Source organism: Columba livia, chromosome 3 (assembly GCF_036013475.1).
Source record: "Columba livia isolate bColLiv1 breed racing homer chromosome 3, bColLiv1.pat.W.v2, whole genome shotgun sequence".
Taxonomy (NCBI): Eukaryota; Metazoa; Chordata; class Aves; order Columbiformes; family Columbidae; genus Columba; species Columba livia.
The window spans coordinates 69,537,424-69,556,510 of record NC_088604.1 but is presented as its reverse complement, the minus strand read 5'-3'; the positions used below and the strand labels follow the sequence as shown (position 1 = coordinate 69,556,510).

Sequence of the window (19,087 nt, the reverse complement as noted above, 5' to 3'; positions counted from 1 at the left end):
CAAAATCTATAGAGCTCTTTCCTCTCCATCAATTTTTCTTCTTTCATCTTCTATCTTTTTGTGAGCAACAGTCTGTGTATCCAAACTATTTGAAGATTCAGACTGCTGTTCTTTTGTTTTCCTCACAATAATATTTTTATTGAAATAGCCATTTTCTTTCTTTTTTTTTTTTCCCACTGTTCTGTTTGTTTTCTTAAATGTGCATGTGACTTACCTTGGGGTCTGCAGGTTTTGTTGGGTTTTCACTGGTTGAATACAAGAAAGTATTTTTTATTTTCATTGCTTCTCCAGAAATAACAGTTTTTTCTGGGTCTCATGTATAAACATGGATTTAAAAATTTGTTTTCAAATTTTGTTGATAGAGGTAGACCATCTTTAGTTTCACTGAGATGTATTCTTAACCTTTCACATATCATTTAGCTGTCATGTAAAATAAAGTGAAATAACAACACTGGGGACTTGCCGTCTTCTCCATAGCTTTGAATTTCCTTTTCTATCTGATCATCAGGAAATGGCAATTGGGCCAGTTGGTTGTCATGAGGGTCTTTTCTCTTCTGTCTACACATGTGTTGCATGTCTATGGTGACTACAGCAGTTTGTGGAATGGAAACATTAAGAAAGCAATGTTTCCCGTTTGAATTTAAGAGATTATAAAAATCTGAAATAATAAAAAGCTGAAAACAGAAGGGTGGCTTCTGTTGTGGCATCAGTCAGCTTTTCAATAAACGCCATCTGATGCTTGCCCTCAGACACATGGTGTGAATTTTGGGGTTGTCATATACGCAGGGATAGGAGTTGGAACCAATGATCCTTGTGCGTCCCTTCCAATACAGGACATTGTATGATTCTATGAATTAAAGTGACAATTATCTGTTTTACATGAGTTCATAACCGTTCCTCTTCTCTGGCTGGATTCATGAATGGAAAAGTTAAAATACTTCTCTCTCACTGTGTCATGTGAGAGGAAAGGCTGCTTAAGCATTCTTTCCCAACTGTGGCCTTGTACAAAAGATGGACAAAATCAGGTTCTATTTTTAAAAAGCTTACTTCAGTTTTTTCATTAATAAGTTGTGACATCGTCACTAATTAATAAAATTTGATCCTAGAAATACGTTGATTTTTCTGGGGTCAATAGGTTAATAAATATAAAAGAAATTTTGGCTTCTTAAATAAAAGCATAAGTAATGGCACCAGATTTGTTTCCCTAGTCACATGACTCGTACTTTTTCTAATGACCTAAAGGCAATGACAGGAATGAGCCAAATTACTTAAGGGAGGATGCATGGACCATGTATCTTGCTAAGCCATAACATCTCCAGGGGCCCCTTCCGACCTAAATTATTCCATGATTGCATAAATAAAGGACAAAAGCATAGCCTCTATGTCAGAAAAAAAGCCCACATCCTTTCTTGGGAAAGATCTAGAAGGAAAACAGTTGTCCCTTCAATCTCCAGTACAGAATTAACAAAGAATAATTCTTTGTTTTATTACTTTTGAAATTAATCTGATTGTATTGTGCATTGGTATGGTGATTTGGTAATTTAGAGACTTTGAAGAATGGTGGCCTTCTCAGTTATGATTTTGCTGGGTTTTTGTATTCTTATTTATTCTAATGAAATGTCAGTAGTTCATTCAGTGGTCCATTTAATTAATTATAGGTTGGCTTGGCCATTTAAAAGTATGTGGAACTATTTTACTCTTGAAATTTTAAGCAGGTTTCAGATACCTATATGCATAACTAAGTTTGGTTTAGCCAGGCAGATGACTGTACTTAAATCTATTATTTCATATGAATAAACACTTAAACATTGATGACTTTAAGACAACAATAAGTACAGAAGAACAAGTGAATAATACTTTTATATATTTTTAAAGTTCACTATAACAGTTGCTTTAGGTCAAGTATAATAGTATTGCCTGAAAAAAAGTGGATTATAAAAAATACTCAAAACATTACACCTACTTTGATGTTCAGTAACTGTTTGTGAAAACATTCCTTAATTTTCAGGTGAATTCATCATTCAAATTATTCATTGGTTTCTTGGTTTGCAAGTGGTTCATGAGCTGTTCATTGCAGATACAATGCAATGCTCTGTTAGTTGGCTACTGAAGGCTAGTGATTTTACCTGATTTATTCTGTGAAAGCCTTATTACCTGATTCTCTCACTGGAAAGGTTTATGTACTTATGTGACTCACTAGCACAGTATGAATTGGATACTTTCCATATCATTATGTAATTTTAAATAACAATTTATTAATATTTGAGTGGAAAATATCTCCTGTATAAACATTCATAGCCATCTGAATGTTCAAGTATCCACAGAAAGCAAAAAAGAAAGAATGGCAGATATGGCCAAATTTAAAATAGCTTTGGTACAGACAGAAACAGCTGTTTAAGGAAATATTCTCATATGTGTTAACTTTGATTAATAGCTTCAGATTTTTTTCTTTTTATCACAGTATTAATAATATTTTACCTTTTGTTTTCCATTTATTCGATCTGATGTTTTGAAACCCATGTTAATATGCTTTGATATGGAATGGATAGTATGCTCTTATCTATGGGTACCAGTTCCTCTGCAGACATGGTTTCATTGAAGGGCTATCAAAGCGATGAGCAGTTCCTGCATAAATATGTGTGTAAACGTTCAGTTTTCAAGCATGAGTGTGGAAATAGCATTCCAGAAATCTCGTACAGGTATGGAAATAGGATATATGCAAATCAGTAATAGCAATCTGCTGAGAGATGTAGAATGTCCTCTTTAGAAGTGCATATTTGAAATATTATTTCCTTTGAAAAATGGCCTGTGAACTCTGTGTGTATTTCTCTTAAGCATTATCATATGAGATAGTCACAGTAAAGGATGACTTGAGGGAATCACATAAAATAAGCCACTGAAAGAAAGTTCTGGACGATCCTATGAAAGTCAGTATCTTGGAGAAATCTAAATGTTAGAATTCAAGGTACTTCTGAGATCAGCACAGTTTGTGCAAAAACAGAGGGGAATGTAACTCTAAAATATTTCTTTATTTCCCTGTTCCTCAGCATCTCATCAAGCAAAGCAAGGAGACAAGAAAGGAAATGTGCTGTTTCTTTTTCTGCTTTGTTTAAGGAAGACATCTATGAATTAATCTTTTAGGAAGCACAAAAATGTTCACATCCAAGCATCCAGCAAGCTCTGCTGGAGCAGCAAAGATCAGAGAGGGCCATGTCTTTACCTGTTCTCTTTCCTGTATGTATACGTGTACCTTTTTGTGTATTTCTAGCCTGTTTCCTCTCCATACGCTATCTCTCCAGTCCTTCAGATCTCGCCCTGAGACTTGAGTAGTTTGTAGTTGGCTGTAGCAGGTCTAGGAAGCATTCTGTTTTCCTTTATGCCTTTACATGGCCTCACAGAAAAGACCTCAGCCTCTAAGACTTTCATACAGAATGGAAGTTTTAACAAGGATATTTCTTTCTAACTATCCTCCCTGAAAAGAGACTACAGTTGAGCTCTCCATGTCAGGAACTATCTCTTACTTCCATTCAGTCTTCTTGCACATAATTTGCAGCATGGCATCAACAAGGGGATAAATAAAAATCCTCAGGAACTGGTACAGAGAAGCAAAGATAAAACTCTCTATTTCCAGTTTTATGTGTATTAATAAGATGGCAAAAATCTTTTGGCTGCACATACGGGAAGCCAAGAAGCACTTTATATGTGGAACAATGCTAAGATTAAGGCTTCCTGTTTCATGGAATCATAGAATAGTTTGGGTTGGAAGGGATGTTTAAAGGTCATCTAGCCCAACTCCCTTACAATGAGCAGGGACATCTTCAACTAGATCAGGTTGCTCAGAGCCCCATCCAAGTGTGTTTGTTTAAAACTGGATACTCTCCTCCTCCTTACATGCATGCTTTCCTTTGGAAAAGATATTGCATTTTCATGGTGCCCTGTGTTATGAATTTCAAATATGCAGAGCAAGGATTCAATCCTCCTGACAGTCTGGGGTGAAAGCGTGTGTGCACCTCTTGAAAATTCAACTATTGCCTTGGAGAATACATGTGTGGTTGCTGATTTTCCAAGATATGCACCATTGTGCACCCTTAGAGAATGGTAAAACCTTTCCTGCATGAAAATAGCAACTACATTTACAAAAAACTGCACATGCCAACTGTGTCAAGAACCTTCACAGCAAAGACTCCCCAAGATAACGCCTGCATGATAGGCAGTTAAATTACATTATGTAAATTGCATGCAAATATATGCACCACATACGATAATTAAAACCTTCCTAAATACATATTTGCAAAATACAATCCATCATGGTCCATGAGGTTATAATCTACATTTTTTACATGAACGATGCAAAAACTCTGAAAATTCACACAAAAGTGAATGATAATAATTTGAAACATTATGACCTATCATTTATCAACTTAGGTTCTGTACAGAGTGTCACTCATTCAAAAGAAACCCACTGATTCACTAAATAAAAATTGGAAGCCCTTACCAACAATTTGTGCTTGCATAAACTACAAGAATTAATATGCTACAGTGACTGTACGCTTTCAGCAATCAAGAACAGCAAGTGAGAAGTTGTGTATGCGATGGTATGAAAGCAAACCTGGCACGAACAGAAAATTTACTAAGATACATGGCAAAGCACTTGCAAGAAGTGGCCTTGGGAATTAGTTTTAGACTTCGTGTTTCAATTTCTTTTGAAAAATAGCACCTCCTGTAGGACATTAGAGTTCAAACCATGATGGCTATATGCAGTTTTCTCAAGGGGAGTGGTGTTAACTCATAAATCATACCAGTCTCTTTCTGAGCCATGCTGATAGTCTCTAGAGATGTCCAGACCAAGTTCTGATCAGGTTTGATCTACTCTTCATTCTGTAGTCTGTGGCAGGATTACAAGCCACAGTGGCATAGTAACGCTGTGTTAGTTGTGAGTCTAAAATCAGTAACTGCACAGTCTGGCACCAAATGCTTCTCTTGCACTTTCTTTTGTGTGTGTGGGAGATTGTCAAGGCAGCAGTCTTCTCTCTCCCTCTTATATTCCATTGCTCTCTCAGGAGGAGTTTTAGTGGTTTTCTGCTCCTGCTTCCAGTTCTCAGAGCTGATATTCCCATGATGCTTTCAGCTGATTTGAATCAGGACTGACCTATGAAGGTCATAAACTCAGAGAAATCTAAAGGCTGGAATTCAAGTTATTATATAATACATTTGAGCACAGGTTAGTTTGTAGGGAAAGGGAATAGGTACAAATCTCACAGCATCTTGTGATGCCTGCTGCTAAAGACAGACAGCTTAGGAGGGTGATGACTCCTGCCTACCTCCATCTATGGCTGCGGGAGCAAAACTACTGGCCTAGAAACCCTCTTTTTTTTTCATTCTTTTGGCTGACAAGTTTTAGTGACTTTGATTCTTCTGGTTTTAAGGAGGTCAGTCAGTGCTTAGCAAGCCTCTGGTTATAGCATGAGAGTATACAGCCTTTCAGACTGGGCTTTGCCAGCAGTGAGATAGATACAGGCTCATCTGTAGACATGGGACTAATCTCCTATGATTTCCAATACATGTCACAAACGTAAAAGTGGAACTGTGCTTTTTAACAATTCATAGTTCACTCACTGAGGAACGCTTTCCCACCCTTCAGTGCAAGTATATTGTACTAATGAATTATCAGAATTAATGAATGCAAAAATGGCCTTTTTTTTCCTCATGTTTGAAGTAATGCTCATTAACAATAACAATCAGAACCTTTGAGCTGACATTGGTGACCACTGCGATTGACTGATAATGCATGAGCCTAAGGAGGAAAGTCACTTTGCCAGTTGCTGACTTGTGAATATTGAACAGTTTCAATTTTCTTTACATGACAGCTTCTGTCTGAGGCATGTGTTACACAAACACCGAATATATTGGGTCGAGTTCCTTATTGCCAGAGAATAGTCCACCGTCCTTCACAATAGCTAATTGTGTTTTTTCTTTCCAGTACATCAGGTTGGTGAAATAAATATATTTTTGTTAAGTCTACCCCCAGAAGAGGGCAGGTAAGTAACCAGCTACAGTACTGTTTGCAAATTACTCCAGGCTTTATCCTGCCACTTGTGCTCATAACCAAGTAGCGACACTGATTTTTTTGATGGAGCTGCTAATGAAATCATTTCACCTGCCATAGAGGTACTTTCTGGGCTGGCCTTGTGCTGATCTCCAAGTATCCATCCATTGTGCCAGAAGAGCAGGCAGGAGGCTGTCACAGTCATACAACTCCTGCATACAGGCTGGAGAATCCATGCTGCATTTTCCAGTGGGGCACTGTCAGAAAAGACTTTTATAAAAAGAGAAGGTTGAATTTGCAGGCTTCCAGGTCTGACCAGCTCTGGAAATCCAGAACACTGGCATTTATCAGAACCAAATAACAAATTATTTAAACTCCCCTTAACACTAGCTGGGGGTTTGTAGCATTCTCAAATGCCTCTAAATAAGCAGGGTCTGTGCCTCTAAATAAGCAGTATCTGACCACCACACAGAAAGATGGTTTTGCAAAACGCACTTTGCACATTAAATGTCCAGCCTTTTATTGATATAATCCAGCATATAAAAATTATCCTTAAAAATGAAGTTATTGAGATAAATAACAAACTGGAATGGCACTTTATTGAATGTCGAATTCTTTGAGTGGTGCTGTCCTCATATTTACATCCATTTGAAGTTTAACATAACAGCAGGCAAGCTGGCAGCCTTGAGAGCAGTGGTAAGAAGGCATTCAGAAATGCGCTCTGTGGGGCTGTATATTGATATGAGAAAGGAAGTATATTAATATGGGATTTAGTTCTGTGGAAAGGAGAGAAAAGCAAGAATATAGGCTTTGATGTTTTGTGTGTCATTTATTGTCACCTGGTGCCCAGCTACCCCACCGGAATGGGATATCTGCAGGGAACCTCTGTGAAGGTTGAAAGTTTGAAAGTAATGTTTCCAATTTACATATGTATAGCTATGTGTAACATTGTTTTCAAAGTGGATAAAAATATCCACTAGCACAGGAACAGAACCTGTCCAAAAAAACCCCACATATATATATATATATATATATATATATATATATATATATATATTTTAATATGATTGATTTATTCAGTTTTATATTGACAAGAATATCTGCTGTGGGCAGAAAGATTATTGCAAAAAATAATTCATTACACCTTTATAAAGGGCGTTTTGCTCTTAATTTCTCTCAAATATTTTATGACTTGGCCAATACAGCATTTAAAAAACTTATCATGAATGCAAATTTCTGAAGAAGACTTCATCTTAGCTCATGGAAAGTGAGTGACAAATCTACCAATGATGCAGCCCTCCAGACAGAGAAGTGTAAATCAGTTGCCCTCTACAGATTTGGCCCATCAGATCAAGCCTTATAAGGGTGCAAGGATCAAATTGCCAGTCAGTGTCCATGACTGACAAATGTTTCATTTTCTTTATCCATGAAAGCTTGCTACCTCCTACGGTAATCACAGGGCAAGTAGTCTTCATAAACAACAGCATGTTTTCTTTTTGTGTGTTTGCTTATTTGAAAGAAACATCTGCAATAGGAATGCTCTGAGTGCTGTGCAGGGAAGCAGAGGTGCTGCTGCATAGATTAAGAGTTAAGTCCCGAGGAGATGAAAATAGAAAGCCTGATTGCTGGTTGTCTCATCAGCCCTTGTGAAAAGCAGCTGACAGTGTTCACGTTTGGAAGAGGAGAGGAAATTGGAAATCCATTACATTTCTTCTGGTATTTCAGTCACAGGAATTCATGTGTTTGCAGTTCAGAAAATACAGAGAAGCTAAGATGCTGAAGCTATGATTCAGAAATGTCCATTGTCACACATTATCAGAATAGTAAACTGGTTAAGAAAAAAAAAAAAAAGCTTTGTTTCTTCAAACTCAGCCTCTGGTAACAGGAAATAGGACTTCTGAAGCTAGATGAAGATAGCTCTGCACTTTTTCCCTTTCTGCTTGGTATTTGTTTGTGACTGAATGATGAAATTTGGGTTTGGCATCATGAATGCCAACCACCAGACTGGGACTTGCACTGAGAGTAGTTTGCAGAATATCGGTGACCATTTTGGCTGTGATAAACACCACAAAACTGTAACAAACCAGTTGGTTCTTTCTCCCCAAAGAGCAAAGTGGTTGCTGGTTTGACCTCCACACGGTTGCCTCTCTCTCAGTGCTTCTGTCTTCACACTACAAACCCCCTCACAGAGCTTCAGATTAACTGTTGCACAAGATACTCGACACATTTCAAGGCCAGAAAGTCACAAAAAATGTACAATGGACACTCATTAGGGAAGGAAGTTTGGGTTATAGATATTGGGCCACCTCCTGAAAACTGCAGTAAAAACACATAGGAAGATGTTTTTGCAAAGAGTGCTAAGTGTTGTGCTACTTGCTACTCAGCAGGATAAAAGATGGAAAGTTGGTGGAAAGTACTCGATTCTGACAAGAAAATAATAGCATGGGCTGCCATTTTTAATGAGATGTCATTTTTCTGTTGAATCAGCTATTGATCTTGTGCTTCTGTCACTGACACACACACTGTCATCTGGACTTCAGTATTGTGCTGTTGCCCAGTGTTAGAAATGTCTTTTTACCGTAGTATTCTGGAACACTATCCATTTATTCATAGGGCACTAAAGATACACAGTTAGTTCCTGGACAATCCTTTTTTACTTTTCTACATTTTTACTTTTTCACTTATATAGATATATATATATATACATACACAGAGTAAAAGGGAATATATATATATATACATACACATAGAGTAAAAGGGAATATAGGCAGACCTTATAACAAGATCTTAGGTCTCTGACAATCCTCCCACAGCTGCTGGTAGGCCTGTATGGTCCCCTTAGGACACCTTTCAGCACAGCCAGCCTGCAGCCACTAGGATGGCAGGGGTCCCCTAAGAGATCAGAAGACTCCTTTTTGTTTCCTTGATTTTAGTGAAAGTAGAGCAAAGCTCCCATATGAACTTCAGCACAAATGATCTTCTTTCTCTGATTCCAGTGTCTTTTCTTCACATTTTGCTGCATACAAAACTTATCAGACATTTAACAATTTGAGGAGTTGGAAGAGAGAACAAAAAACATTTGAGGCCAGAAAGTGACAAAGAAACATTAGATAACAATCTGTGTTCCGATTTAGGGGAACTTTTCCATCAGCTACCTTCAGACAACTTGAAATACACTTTCTCTTGCCTTTGCAGAATTGCTTTGCTTTGTCTTCAGACTGAATGTGGCAATTTTCCAAGCCAAACTTACAGGGGGGAGGAAATAAATCACTCTAATGTTAGTCTGGTAGGAATCCAAGCAGTAGAGGAACTTCCTCCTTTCTAGAAACTTTGTAAAAAATGGCCTGGTTTACTTAATCTTTTGGACTCACTAATGTTTCTGCTTGAGTCTACATTTTGCAAGCCATAAACATTCTGACAAATAATGAAGTAATCATGCAATTAGGACTCAATTAATTACACTGTAAGAGTGACCTCTTGCTTGTTTTTCCCCCACATAATAAGAAACAAAGATTGTGCCTTTTTCTCCCCTCTGGTGCTGGTTTATGTGAATTATGTGAAATCCAGACAGTTTATTCACCTGGTTTTACCTTTGTAAGGTTATCTAAACTGTGATCTTGAGGCAGCCAGGGTGCATTTTAGTAGATGCCCTCAGTGCATGGGCAAGTGAGGAGTGTGGGGATGCAGAGAGGAGGAGCTGTGTCTTCTTTACCTCTCCAAAACTCAAGATATTCTAGAGAGGCAGGGAGAAGAGAGGGACAAATCATGGCTTTTGAACTTTGTGCACTCCTATGGCAATTCAAGAGCAGCTGTCAGGCCACGGCTGTGCCATGTGGTTACCTTTTGGGCTGTATTGGTAGAAGGGCAGGATCTGAGTAACTCGCATTGCTGGCTGCGGGAAGAAGTTACCCAGCAGGTGCTGTCACCTGCAGCCTGGCAGAGTCACTTTGGGGTACTGCATCATGCCCACCCCTGTTCCGCAGTGGGACCTTTCAGCCATCACTGATTCCCTCTTGTAACCTTCTCCCCGTACCTCCCCCTACCCTCCACTTTCTACCATGTGTGTGATGCAACATGCATCCTCACTTATCTCATGCTGCTTGGCTATATGAAGATATTTGTCAGTGGCTTGTAAGCTCAGAAATTTTTTGGCAGTTCTACTGCATGGTTCTGGTAACGGGTGAAAAAAAGAAACCCTGGCTCAAAGCTGCCATGTAGTGCTCTCTTGAAGTATAGCTTTTTTGGGTCCCCAGGCCCAGGTGAAAGGGATCACACAGTCACTGTGCTACCAGATGTCCTGTGTCTTAAATAACTTCCTGTAATAGAGGCCTGGGTTGTGTGTCCCATATGGAAAGCATTCAGTACATCGGCGTTTCTGTATTTCCATGGAGACCTGCCACTTTTTTCTAGGTGCCTACAGCACATGCAGCAGTTAATGTGAATGGCAGCTAAACCATGCAGCTGTTCAGTCTGGTGGCTGGAGACAAAAGGCTCACATGTGCCCAATGCATAGTTACTCTGCACCTATTTGACTAGGACTGCGACAGAGCTTACTACTTCAAATTTTGTCTGTTTTCGGTTGTGGATCCCCAGGCATATCTGTGTGAGTGTCTCGTAGATACCCTCAGCTGGTATGGTCTGCACCCCAACACTCTTCTCCACGCTGGGTGTAAATGAATCCTAATGAGTACCTTCTTTCTGTCTGCCTGGAGTTCGGGATGCAAGACTCCTTGGGATGAAACAGAGACTTCTCTCTTAGTCATCAATCACATTTTTCCTCTTCAGCTCTTTTCTGCTGCAAGTGCTTTGTCTGTCTTTTTTTCAAAGCAGCAGTGCAGCTGATTTGATTCTGAGGGGACAGAGCTAGGTCTGAAGTGCCTGAATAATCTATTTCTCTCATGACATGCCCAGCATGTTAAAATGAAGCAATGGCCAACTTATATTTGCACTTAAATTGCACAGTAATAGCATTGTTCTTAGGGGAATCTAATAAGAACTGGACAAAGACACTAAATCAATGGACTTGTTAAAAGAACTAAACTAAAACTAGGAGGCTAAACCCAGTGAACATTGTTCAAATGTGTTAAATTAGACTTTTCGTGAAACAGTGTTGTCAAGAAAGAGTTTTATCTTCAAGTTTTTGAAAGTAACTCTTATATGAATAAACAAAGAAATAAAATAGATAGACACTGTTTAAAAAAAAAAAAAAAGAAAGAGAAAAAAAAATCAACTTATCACAAATCCCATGCAGTGTGAGAAAAGGACGTGGTTTTCTTTTTAGTTTGCTCAACTTTATAATGTATTCTTATTCCATTCTCTTCTAACACAATGCATTTCTCACTTGATGCTTGATTTGAATTACTCTTCTAGCTGTAAGATCCATGCGTGCTGAGATCTCTTCTGCAAAACACCCAGGAATCTGGCTCAGTTCCCTTTCCATCAATATTCGTTCTTTCAGTTTCCGCCCCTTACAGGACAGCCTAAATAGTGCAGAATCTCTTTAGTCATAAAGACATCACAACAGAAACTATGCCCAAAAACCCTTTCCAGAGGGACAAGGATAAATCCTCATCATTCCAGATGAGTTAATGAGGACTCTGCATGAAATCAGTCAGACTGCTCATTACAAGTCTCCACCACTGTGCTTTCTTCTTTCATTTTCTGCCTGTGTTTTAGACTTACCTGTAGATTTTCCCCTTAATCACTGGATTCCAAGGGTGCTGGTCTGTCTTTTAGTGGTTGCTTTTTCAAGACAAGCTTCCTGCCTTTGTGTAATAAGTGTTTTTTTGCCTTGTTTCAGTGATGGTTGGGCAGACAGAGATGAAGTCATTGAAGGTTATGAACCTGAAGCAAATGGGGGCATCACTATCAAACTGCAGTCTCCAGAGGTCTTGTCATTTGATGACTACTATCTGAAGCTGCGTCTGGACACCAACACCCGCAACCCCTGGTTTCCTGAGTTCTGGCAGCACAGGTTTCAGTGTCGCATCCCAGGGCACCCACTGGAGAATCCCAACTTCCAGAAGAACTGCACAGGTAACCTGTCAATTATTTTCCTCTTTCAATCTGTGCGCTGGCAAAAATTTGTCTTTGTGTTCTTTGTGGGGTTTTTGTTTTGTTTTTTTAGTGTATAAATCACCAGTGAAAAGTGCTAACCCCAAACTGTACAGACATAAATCCCATCTCTGATGGGAATGTGTCTGGCACTGGTTGCATGACCTCCTCTCAACTTTGTTCTGCTCTGTTGAAGAGCAACTTGTTCCTTTTTTGCATTTCTGTGGCTATACTGAGGCCAACAAGGTTGCCCAAGTTGTAATATGGCTTGTAATAAATAAGTAACCATTACATTTTAATGAAAAGAAGAATACATTTTGACTATTTTTTTTTTTCTCAAAGCCAGCTTTTCTGATCAGCTGAATAATCAGAAAATTCACAGGAAAACATTATGGCAGAAAACAGATTTTAAGGAAAATTGATGAGTCTTAAAATTGTCCATTAATCTGCTTCACCCTTTCTTTTCTTTGCCCATTAAAACATCTGTGATTTATTTCCACGGTGTAACACATAAAAAAAACACACTGTCCTACAGATAGAAGTAACCCTCACTTCATAGCAAGAGAAAGGTAACTGTGCCATAGACAGGTTTTCTTTTCCATAGCAGAATCTGAGAAAGTAAACTAAAATATTTCATTAAAATTAAATTTATTAGTAAACTGAGAGGTAATCATTTTCTGTAAAATATTTGCTGTTTTTTTTTCTAATATTTTATTTGTAGCTCGTAAATATTTTATTTCTAGTAAAAAATGTATATTCTGATAGTAGGGAAGTTACTCCATTAGGAACAAAACTAATGAAGCCTGACTTCCCATGGATTTCTGTCCTGTTCTTTATGTCTGCCCTCCCTCTGTCCTATAGCAGTAATCTCAGCTGGTCTTTGTGTGCTCTCTGAACTGAATTCCCACAGTGTTTCTAGTTTTTCTCTTCTCCATCAGTAACTCTTCTTAACAATATCTTCCATATTGCCTTCTGTTTTCCTCCAGTTCTCTTATTAAGAGCTGAAACGTATCACCGAATACTGTCACTGACTCAGAACAAGCCTGATAGGCTGGCTGGCTGGCAGACAGGCTGGCCCATCTGGGTGCTAAGGGGCTAATGGTAGGGCAGATAGGCTAAATTAATGTTGAGGTTATTCTGTTTTGTTTTGTTTGCTTTTTTTTCCTTCAAAGAGATTAACTTCAGACTCCAACAAAATTATGATTTATGGTATACATACTTAATTGGTTTTGAGACTGCTTCAGCTCAGAAAAAGGAGTTTATATGGGCCAAAAAGGGCAGAAATTAATAAGGGGATGTTGAATGAGGGATGCACAGTGCAAATGCACAGCCTTCTTTCTTGCAAAAACAAGCTTAAAATTGCATTGTTTTGGTCGTTCCATTCACATAAATAAATTTCATGCTGATGATCTATAAAAGGGTCTCATTTCTGAGGAAATCTCAGCAGCTGTTGTAAACATGGGTAGTTTGTTATCCAGCTTCTCTTTGGTTATGAAACTAAAAACTTTAGTCTGAACCAGCATAGTCATTCTTCATCTGCTGCATCAAAGGCAAATACCAGGTGGTGAGTGCAAAATAGCCAAGACAGGGTACTTCTGCACAAGAATGTGTAGATGAGTTTTCAGACTGTGGTTGCTGTAGACTCTAGAATTGTACTTGAGCCAAATAGCAGTTGAACGAATTAATAAAAGAAAACCATGAAGGGCTGCTTTATGCAAAAAAAGAAAAAAAGACACCCTGAACTAGCTCAGGAGATCCTAGGGTTGAAGTCACTGGACACTGGAGAGGGTGCTGCAGATACCATCACATGCCTGCCCTGGTGTCCTGTGCCTCTCAAGGTGTCAGGTATCAGAGACAGGAACCATCTTGTTCTGATAATACTAGTGAAACACAAAAATATTTGTCTACATTGGTTGACTGTGACAGTTAATAATCACAATTCAGGCACTCAAATGTCTTTCCCTCCTCCAAATTGCTGTAAGCTTTTCCATGAATCCTGAAAATATGTGATACTTTTTAGGATTTGCTGGAAAGCATTCAGCTCTTAACTTTGGTGGTGAACCACTGATAACCCTCAGGCATATCACATACAACTAAGCACATCACCAAAGGGAAGCACCACAAGGTATCTGTTACCAATAACGGCATACCTACAGAATCAAGAGCCCTATATGTCCCCAGCAAGTCTGGGAACGATGAAATATCATATTTATTTTTCTTTAGCTGCAGAGACCTGACTGTTGACTGCCTGATACCAACAGAGCTCTCTGTATGCATACCTTTATCTGACCTTCCTGTAGGGCTGAGAATGTCACTTCAAATACCAACAGCTTCAAAGCTTGCTGGTGGACCCTTTCTCTCCAAGAAAGTCTAGTATGACAGTGCCAATTAACTGCCTTCTTTATCTCTCTCTGCTTTGGAGACAGACCTTTTCACAAACTCTCTGTAAAAAAGGAGTCTGAGTTGCCTCCTTCCTCCTTCACAAAGTATCTCCATGCATGAATTTGAAGGAGAGAATCCATGGCGCTCAATAAGTAATAAGCACTAGTATAAAGTTCTGACTTCTTTGTGGTACTACAAATTTAAGAACTGTTGCTACAACCGCACCACCCCAAGAAGATTATCAGTATTCAATACTGGTATTAAGCACTTTAAGTTGTATCTAAGAGCTTTCACTCCTACCTCACAGTATTCCCTCAATATTCCTGCAACAAGGTACATAGGCTCCTGCATTATGAACAAATCTGAGTCTCCTGTGATCCCAGGAGTCCATGAACATCAATAGCATGTGTTCTGACTGTTTCTGGGTCCTGATCTGTTCTGTATTCCAGAAGCATGCTGGTAGTTCTCACTAGGAACAAAGCATACCCTTACTTTTGCATAGACAGAAATTTATTCAAAGGCAGTACACTGTTCAAGTTCATCTTCCGTATCTGGAGAGTTGACATCTTGGTAAACTAATGAAAAATAAAACCAAGGACAAAAATATTTGTGATATTTAGGGGAGCATAGTGCATTTGTACTTACCCAACAATAGGTTGCCTAGGAGAAACAAAAAAAGAAAAGGCAGAGTTGTTCTCTGACTACTTTGTTAAAAAATATGCAGAATACTTGGACCTATCCACTTTGAAAAGGAGATTAGTTATTAGTTTATTAGGAGATTAGTGATTAGTTATTAGTTTGTGTTTGTTTGTATTAGTTTGTATTATTTGTATTTGTAGTTATTAGTTTGCATTTGAGAATCTTCAATTACTGCCTGCCCAGTATAATTTGCCCATATACAAGCTAATCATGTACTGAGTGATTTATTCAGAATTGCCACTGGAATGTGAAGTTCAATTTTTAGCATTCATGGATAGGCAAGGGCTTCTCCTCAAGCAATTATAGCTGCATTTTCCATTTCTCATACTCTGTTACTGTTGAGTCAGCACTAGCTTGGTTTTGCAGGCTGTCTATGAAGCAAGGGAAAGCCAGTTCCTAGAAATATGCTTTCTTTGATGACAGGAATTATTGCTTGAATTCCATTATTTAGTCCTTGAGAAGACTGACGTTGACCTTAAGGAATTCTCATGTTACACTAAGCTCTGAATGCACATGTGTATTTTTTGGGAAAAAAGGCTATCTGGTCTAAGCACTACTGGAACATAACAAGTCCAAGTGTGTTCTGTTCTGTGAAATCTGTGGGGTTCTGAACAATTGGCCACATTTTCAGAATAGCTTAGCCAGATGTATTAGGACTCTATATGCTTGGGAAGAGAAGACAATAATCAAGAGCTTTGCAGTGACTGCTCTTTTGGATCATCCCTTCTTGCAAAAACTAAACAACTTGTTTTTCCCACTTGGGTGTCAGCCAAATATGTGGGAACTATTTTGACTCATTCTTTGAAAATGTTGTAGCCAAATGCCTCTCATAAGAGAATGTCCTTCTCCTTTTCTCCCTCTTTCTCTCTTTCTCTGCTATAGGAGATATTCTTCCTCAACACAATAGGATTCAAGTCCAGAAATTTTCTTATATGTAGATGTATAGGGTCTGGCTGGGATGGAGTTAATTTTCCCCATAGCAACTCCCATGGTGCTGTGCTTTGTATTGGTAGCTAGAAATGTATCTCTAACACGTCAGTGTTTTGGCCACTGCTGAGCAGGGCTGGCACAGCACTGAGGTTCTCTCTCCGTTCCCCACCCCGCATCAAAAGCCAGCAGGCTGGGAGTGGGCAAGAGGTTGGGAGCAAACATAGATGGGACAGTTGATCCAGACTGACCAAAATTTCCCTACCATGTGATGTTGTGCTCAGCAATAAAAGCTAAAAGAAAGGTGGGGTGAGGCGGGGGGCAGGGTGAATAAGTTACTAAGGCATTTATCTTCCAAAGCAACCACTACAAATTGAGGTACTACTTCCCAAGAAGTTGCTGGATTTCACCTGCTGATGAAGGTAGAGAATAAATCTTTTTGTTCTCCTTTACATCCATGCATGGCCTTTGTTTTTCTTTATTAAACTGCCTTTATCTTGACCCATGAGTTTTTAATTTTATTCTCTCCCCTGTCCTGCTGAAGTGGGAGAGTGAGTGAGTTGCTTGGTGGGCACCTACCAGCCAGCCAAAGTCAACCCACCAGAGAAGAAAAGAGATATTTGTATATGACCGTTCTCTTGTAGTCTCCATGATATCTAGCAGGCCAAAACCACTTCCAGTACAGAGTCCTTCTTCTAAAACTGTCTGTTGCACTAAGGTGCTTTCAATGTTTTCCATGTAGTAGCTACATTCTTTAGGAAACCAAGCATGTCCTGCAACTCTGCATGGACCCCTGACTCATCACGAGGTTCAGAACTTTACATTGTTCTTCATGCCCTTCAGATGAAAAGTCAGAACAGAGCAGACAGTTTTAATACTTATCAGGAAAAAAGCTGTTTCTGAATTTGAGGTACTAAGAAGTTACCTCACTCAGGATGGACCTGACATTAAGTTACCTTAGCACACAACCTCAGGCACTGCCCCAAACAACAGTCGGAGTTTGTCTCAGTTCATCACACAACTCAGCCTTTTCTGCATTTTGGTGGCTGTACGGAGATTGAATGCTGACAGCGAGATTATGCAATAGACTGTGTGTGTCAGGCAACAGACTTCAGATACCCTCCCAACAGTTCTGTAGGGTGTTTTTCCCTCCCTAATCTGTTAGAAATAGCTAGAATAGTGTTTCTCTCCCCACAAAACTACAGTGACAAATATTTCTCTGTTGAACTTGGTAAATCCACATAAGCCAGGATCAAACACAAGTTGCACTAATGCAGAAATAGTGTAGAACTCAGTGCAGTGCTAACACTTGTGTGGAGGTCTAACTGCTCTTTTACAGAATGCCTTATTCAGATGATACAATGGCTGTAGTTTATGTTAACCGAGTGAGATAGGTACTCCTCTGCACTGCAAGAAACAGTTAAGAAATTGGTTGTGGAACTGATGGAAACATTAGATTATGCTCACAGTAGTTAGTCTGCTGGGACAACAAAATACATTGGCAGGCAATCAGCACAGACATTTTTCAACAGAGTGAAGTGGAAAAAAGTGGGTAATTCGTGATTCATTCATCGATTCAATTGATCTTTGAGGAGAATGATTCTTTGTCAGTGAACGTATTTGTGGCAGACAAGAACAAGAAATGTAGGGGGTTTTTGTTCCAAATGAGTTCACAGTCCAAGTGTCCTGTAGGATGCTTACTCATACCTTGATCATGCCATAAAGATTGCTTTATCTGTTAATTCCTGTCTTGGTCCAAGAGAACTACAATCAGTCTGAGTGCAGCCAGAGTCACAGAATCATTCAGTATGGAAGACAGCTCAGGAAGACTGTAGTCCAACCCCCTGCTCCTCCCATCATGCTTCACCACAAAGAACTTGTCTCACTGTTCTTGATAACCACTCCATAGGGCGGAGGGACCGTTGTAAGGTTCCCCTGCATCCATCTCTTCTCCAGGCTGAACTAACCCAAGTTCTTCAGCCTGTCTTCAAAGGACAATGACTGCAGCTCTGGATCATCTCAATGGCCCTCTGCCGAATGTTCTCCAAGTTATAAGTGTCTTTCTGTACTGGGGGTTCGCAAAGTGTGTGCAGTATTTTAAATGCACCCTGATGCGTGCAACATAAAGGGTGGTGGTAGTGGGGAGGTAATTACATGCTGTAGTCACTGGCTGTACAATCCAGGATGCTGCTTGCCTTCGTTCTTGCCAGGGATCTGTACAGCCACCATATTCTTGTATCAAATTTGGTCCTAAGAAGATGTATCTTTTCCCATCTTCTTTCTGCATCAGCAGACTCACTCTGGAAGAGGACATAAGCTTTCATCACACCTAAGTAGTTCTGAATGCGCATCATAAATCTTCGTACTATGTCAAATCATGGGCAGAACACAATAATGATAGCACAAAAGAGCTTGTGAGGAAGACTAAATATTCCAGAAAAGGCATTTATGCTTTGGTATGAATAAAGCAGTCATACTTCTTGAGACAAAAATTGCAGGTAATATGGATGGGTTTGTCACTGTAAAGACCTTGAGTCATTCACTTTGCTTGATATAGCCATAATCTGAAAGAGATGTGGAGCATGGTGCAGAGGTGTTCTAGATATCAAAGACCCACACAGCAACATGCACAAAGAGCAGTGCAGTATTACATGTTCAAGTACAGGAGTAGTATAGTCGTGCCTGTGGGACATCATACTCGAGCTGCTAAATCAAATCATTTCAACAAGTGCTTCTGGAGCCAGCTTGACTTGTCTGTTTTGGTAAGTTTTCTCAAAAAAGCATCTGTGTTTGCCACCTTTATTACCGACTTGCTAAAAAGTAACTGTTTTTATCTCAGCCAGACAGAATCCTTATACTTTTAGTGAGGTTGCAGAAGACTGATAGCTGACCTTTTCCTATCCTCAGACAGTTTTGCACGTCTAAACACCTTGCAGACTATATCCAGTACACCAGTAACATAGTTCAGAGCTTCTGTTA

General features: G+C 39.3%; 1 protein-coding gene across 7 annotated transcripts in view; it reads left to right on the top strand.

Moving 5' to 3' along the window:
• The window catches only part of GRM1 (glutamate metabotropic receptor 1), a 190,448-nt gene that overhangs the window by 106,683 nt on the left and 64,678 nt on the right, over positions 1–19,087 (top strand). For all 7 annotated transcript variants that reach the window (XM_065057508.1, XM_065057510.1, XM_065057509.1 and 4 more), the window contains exon 4: positions 11,847–12,082. In XM_065057508.1, coding sequence (XP_064913580.1) covers positions 11,847–12,082 — 236 coding nt within the window. The remainder of the gene's footprint in view (positions 1–11,846; positions 12,083–19,087) is intronic.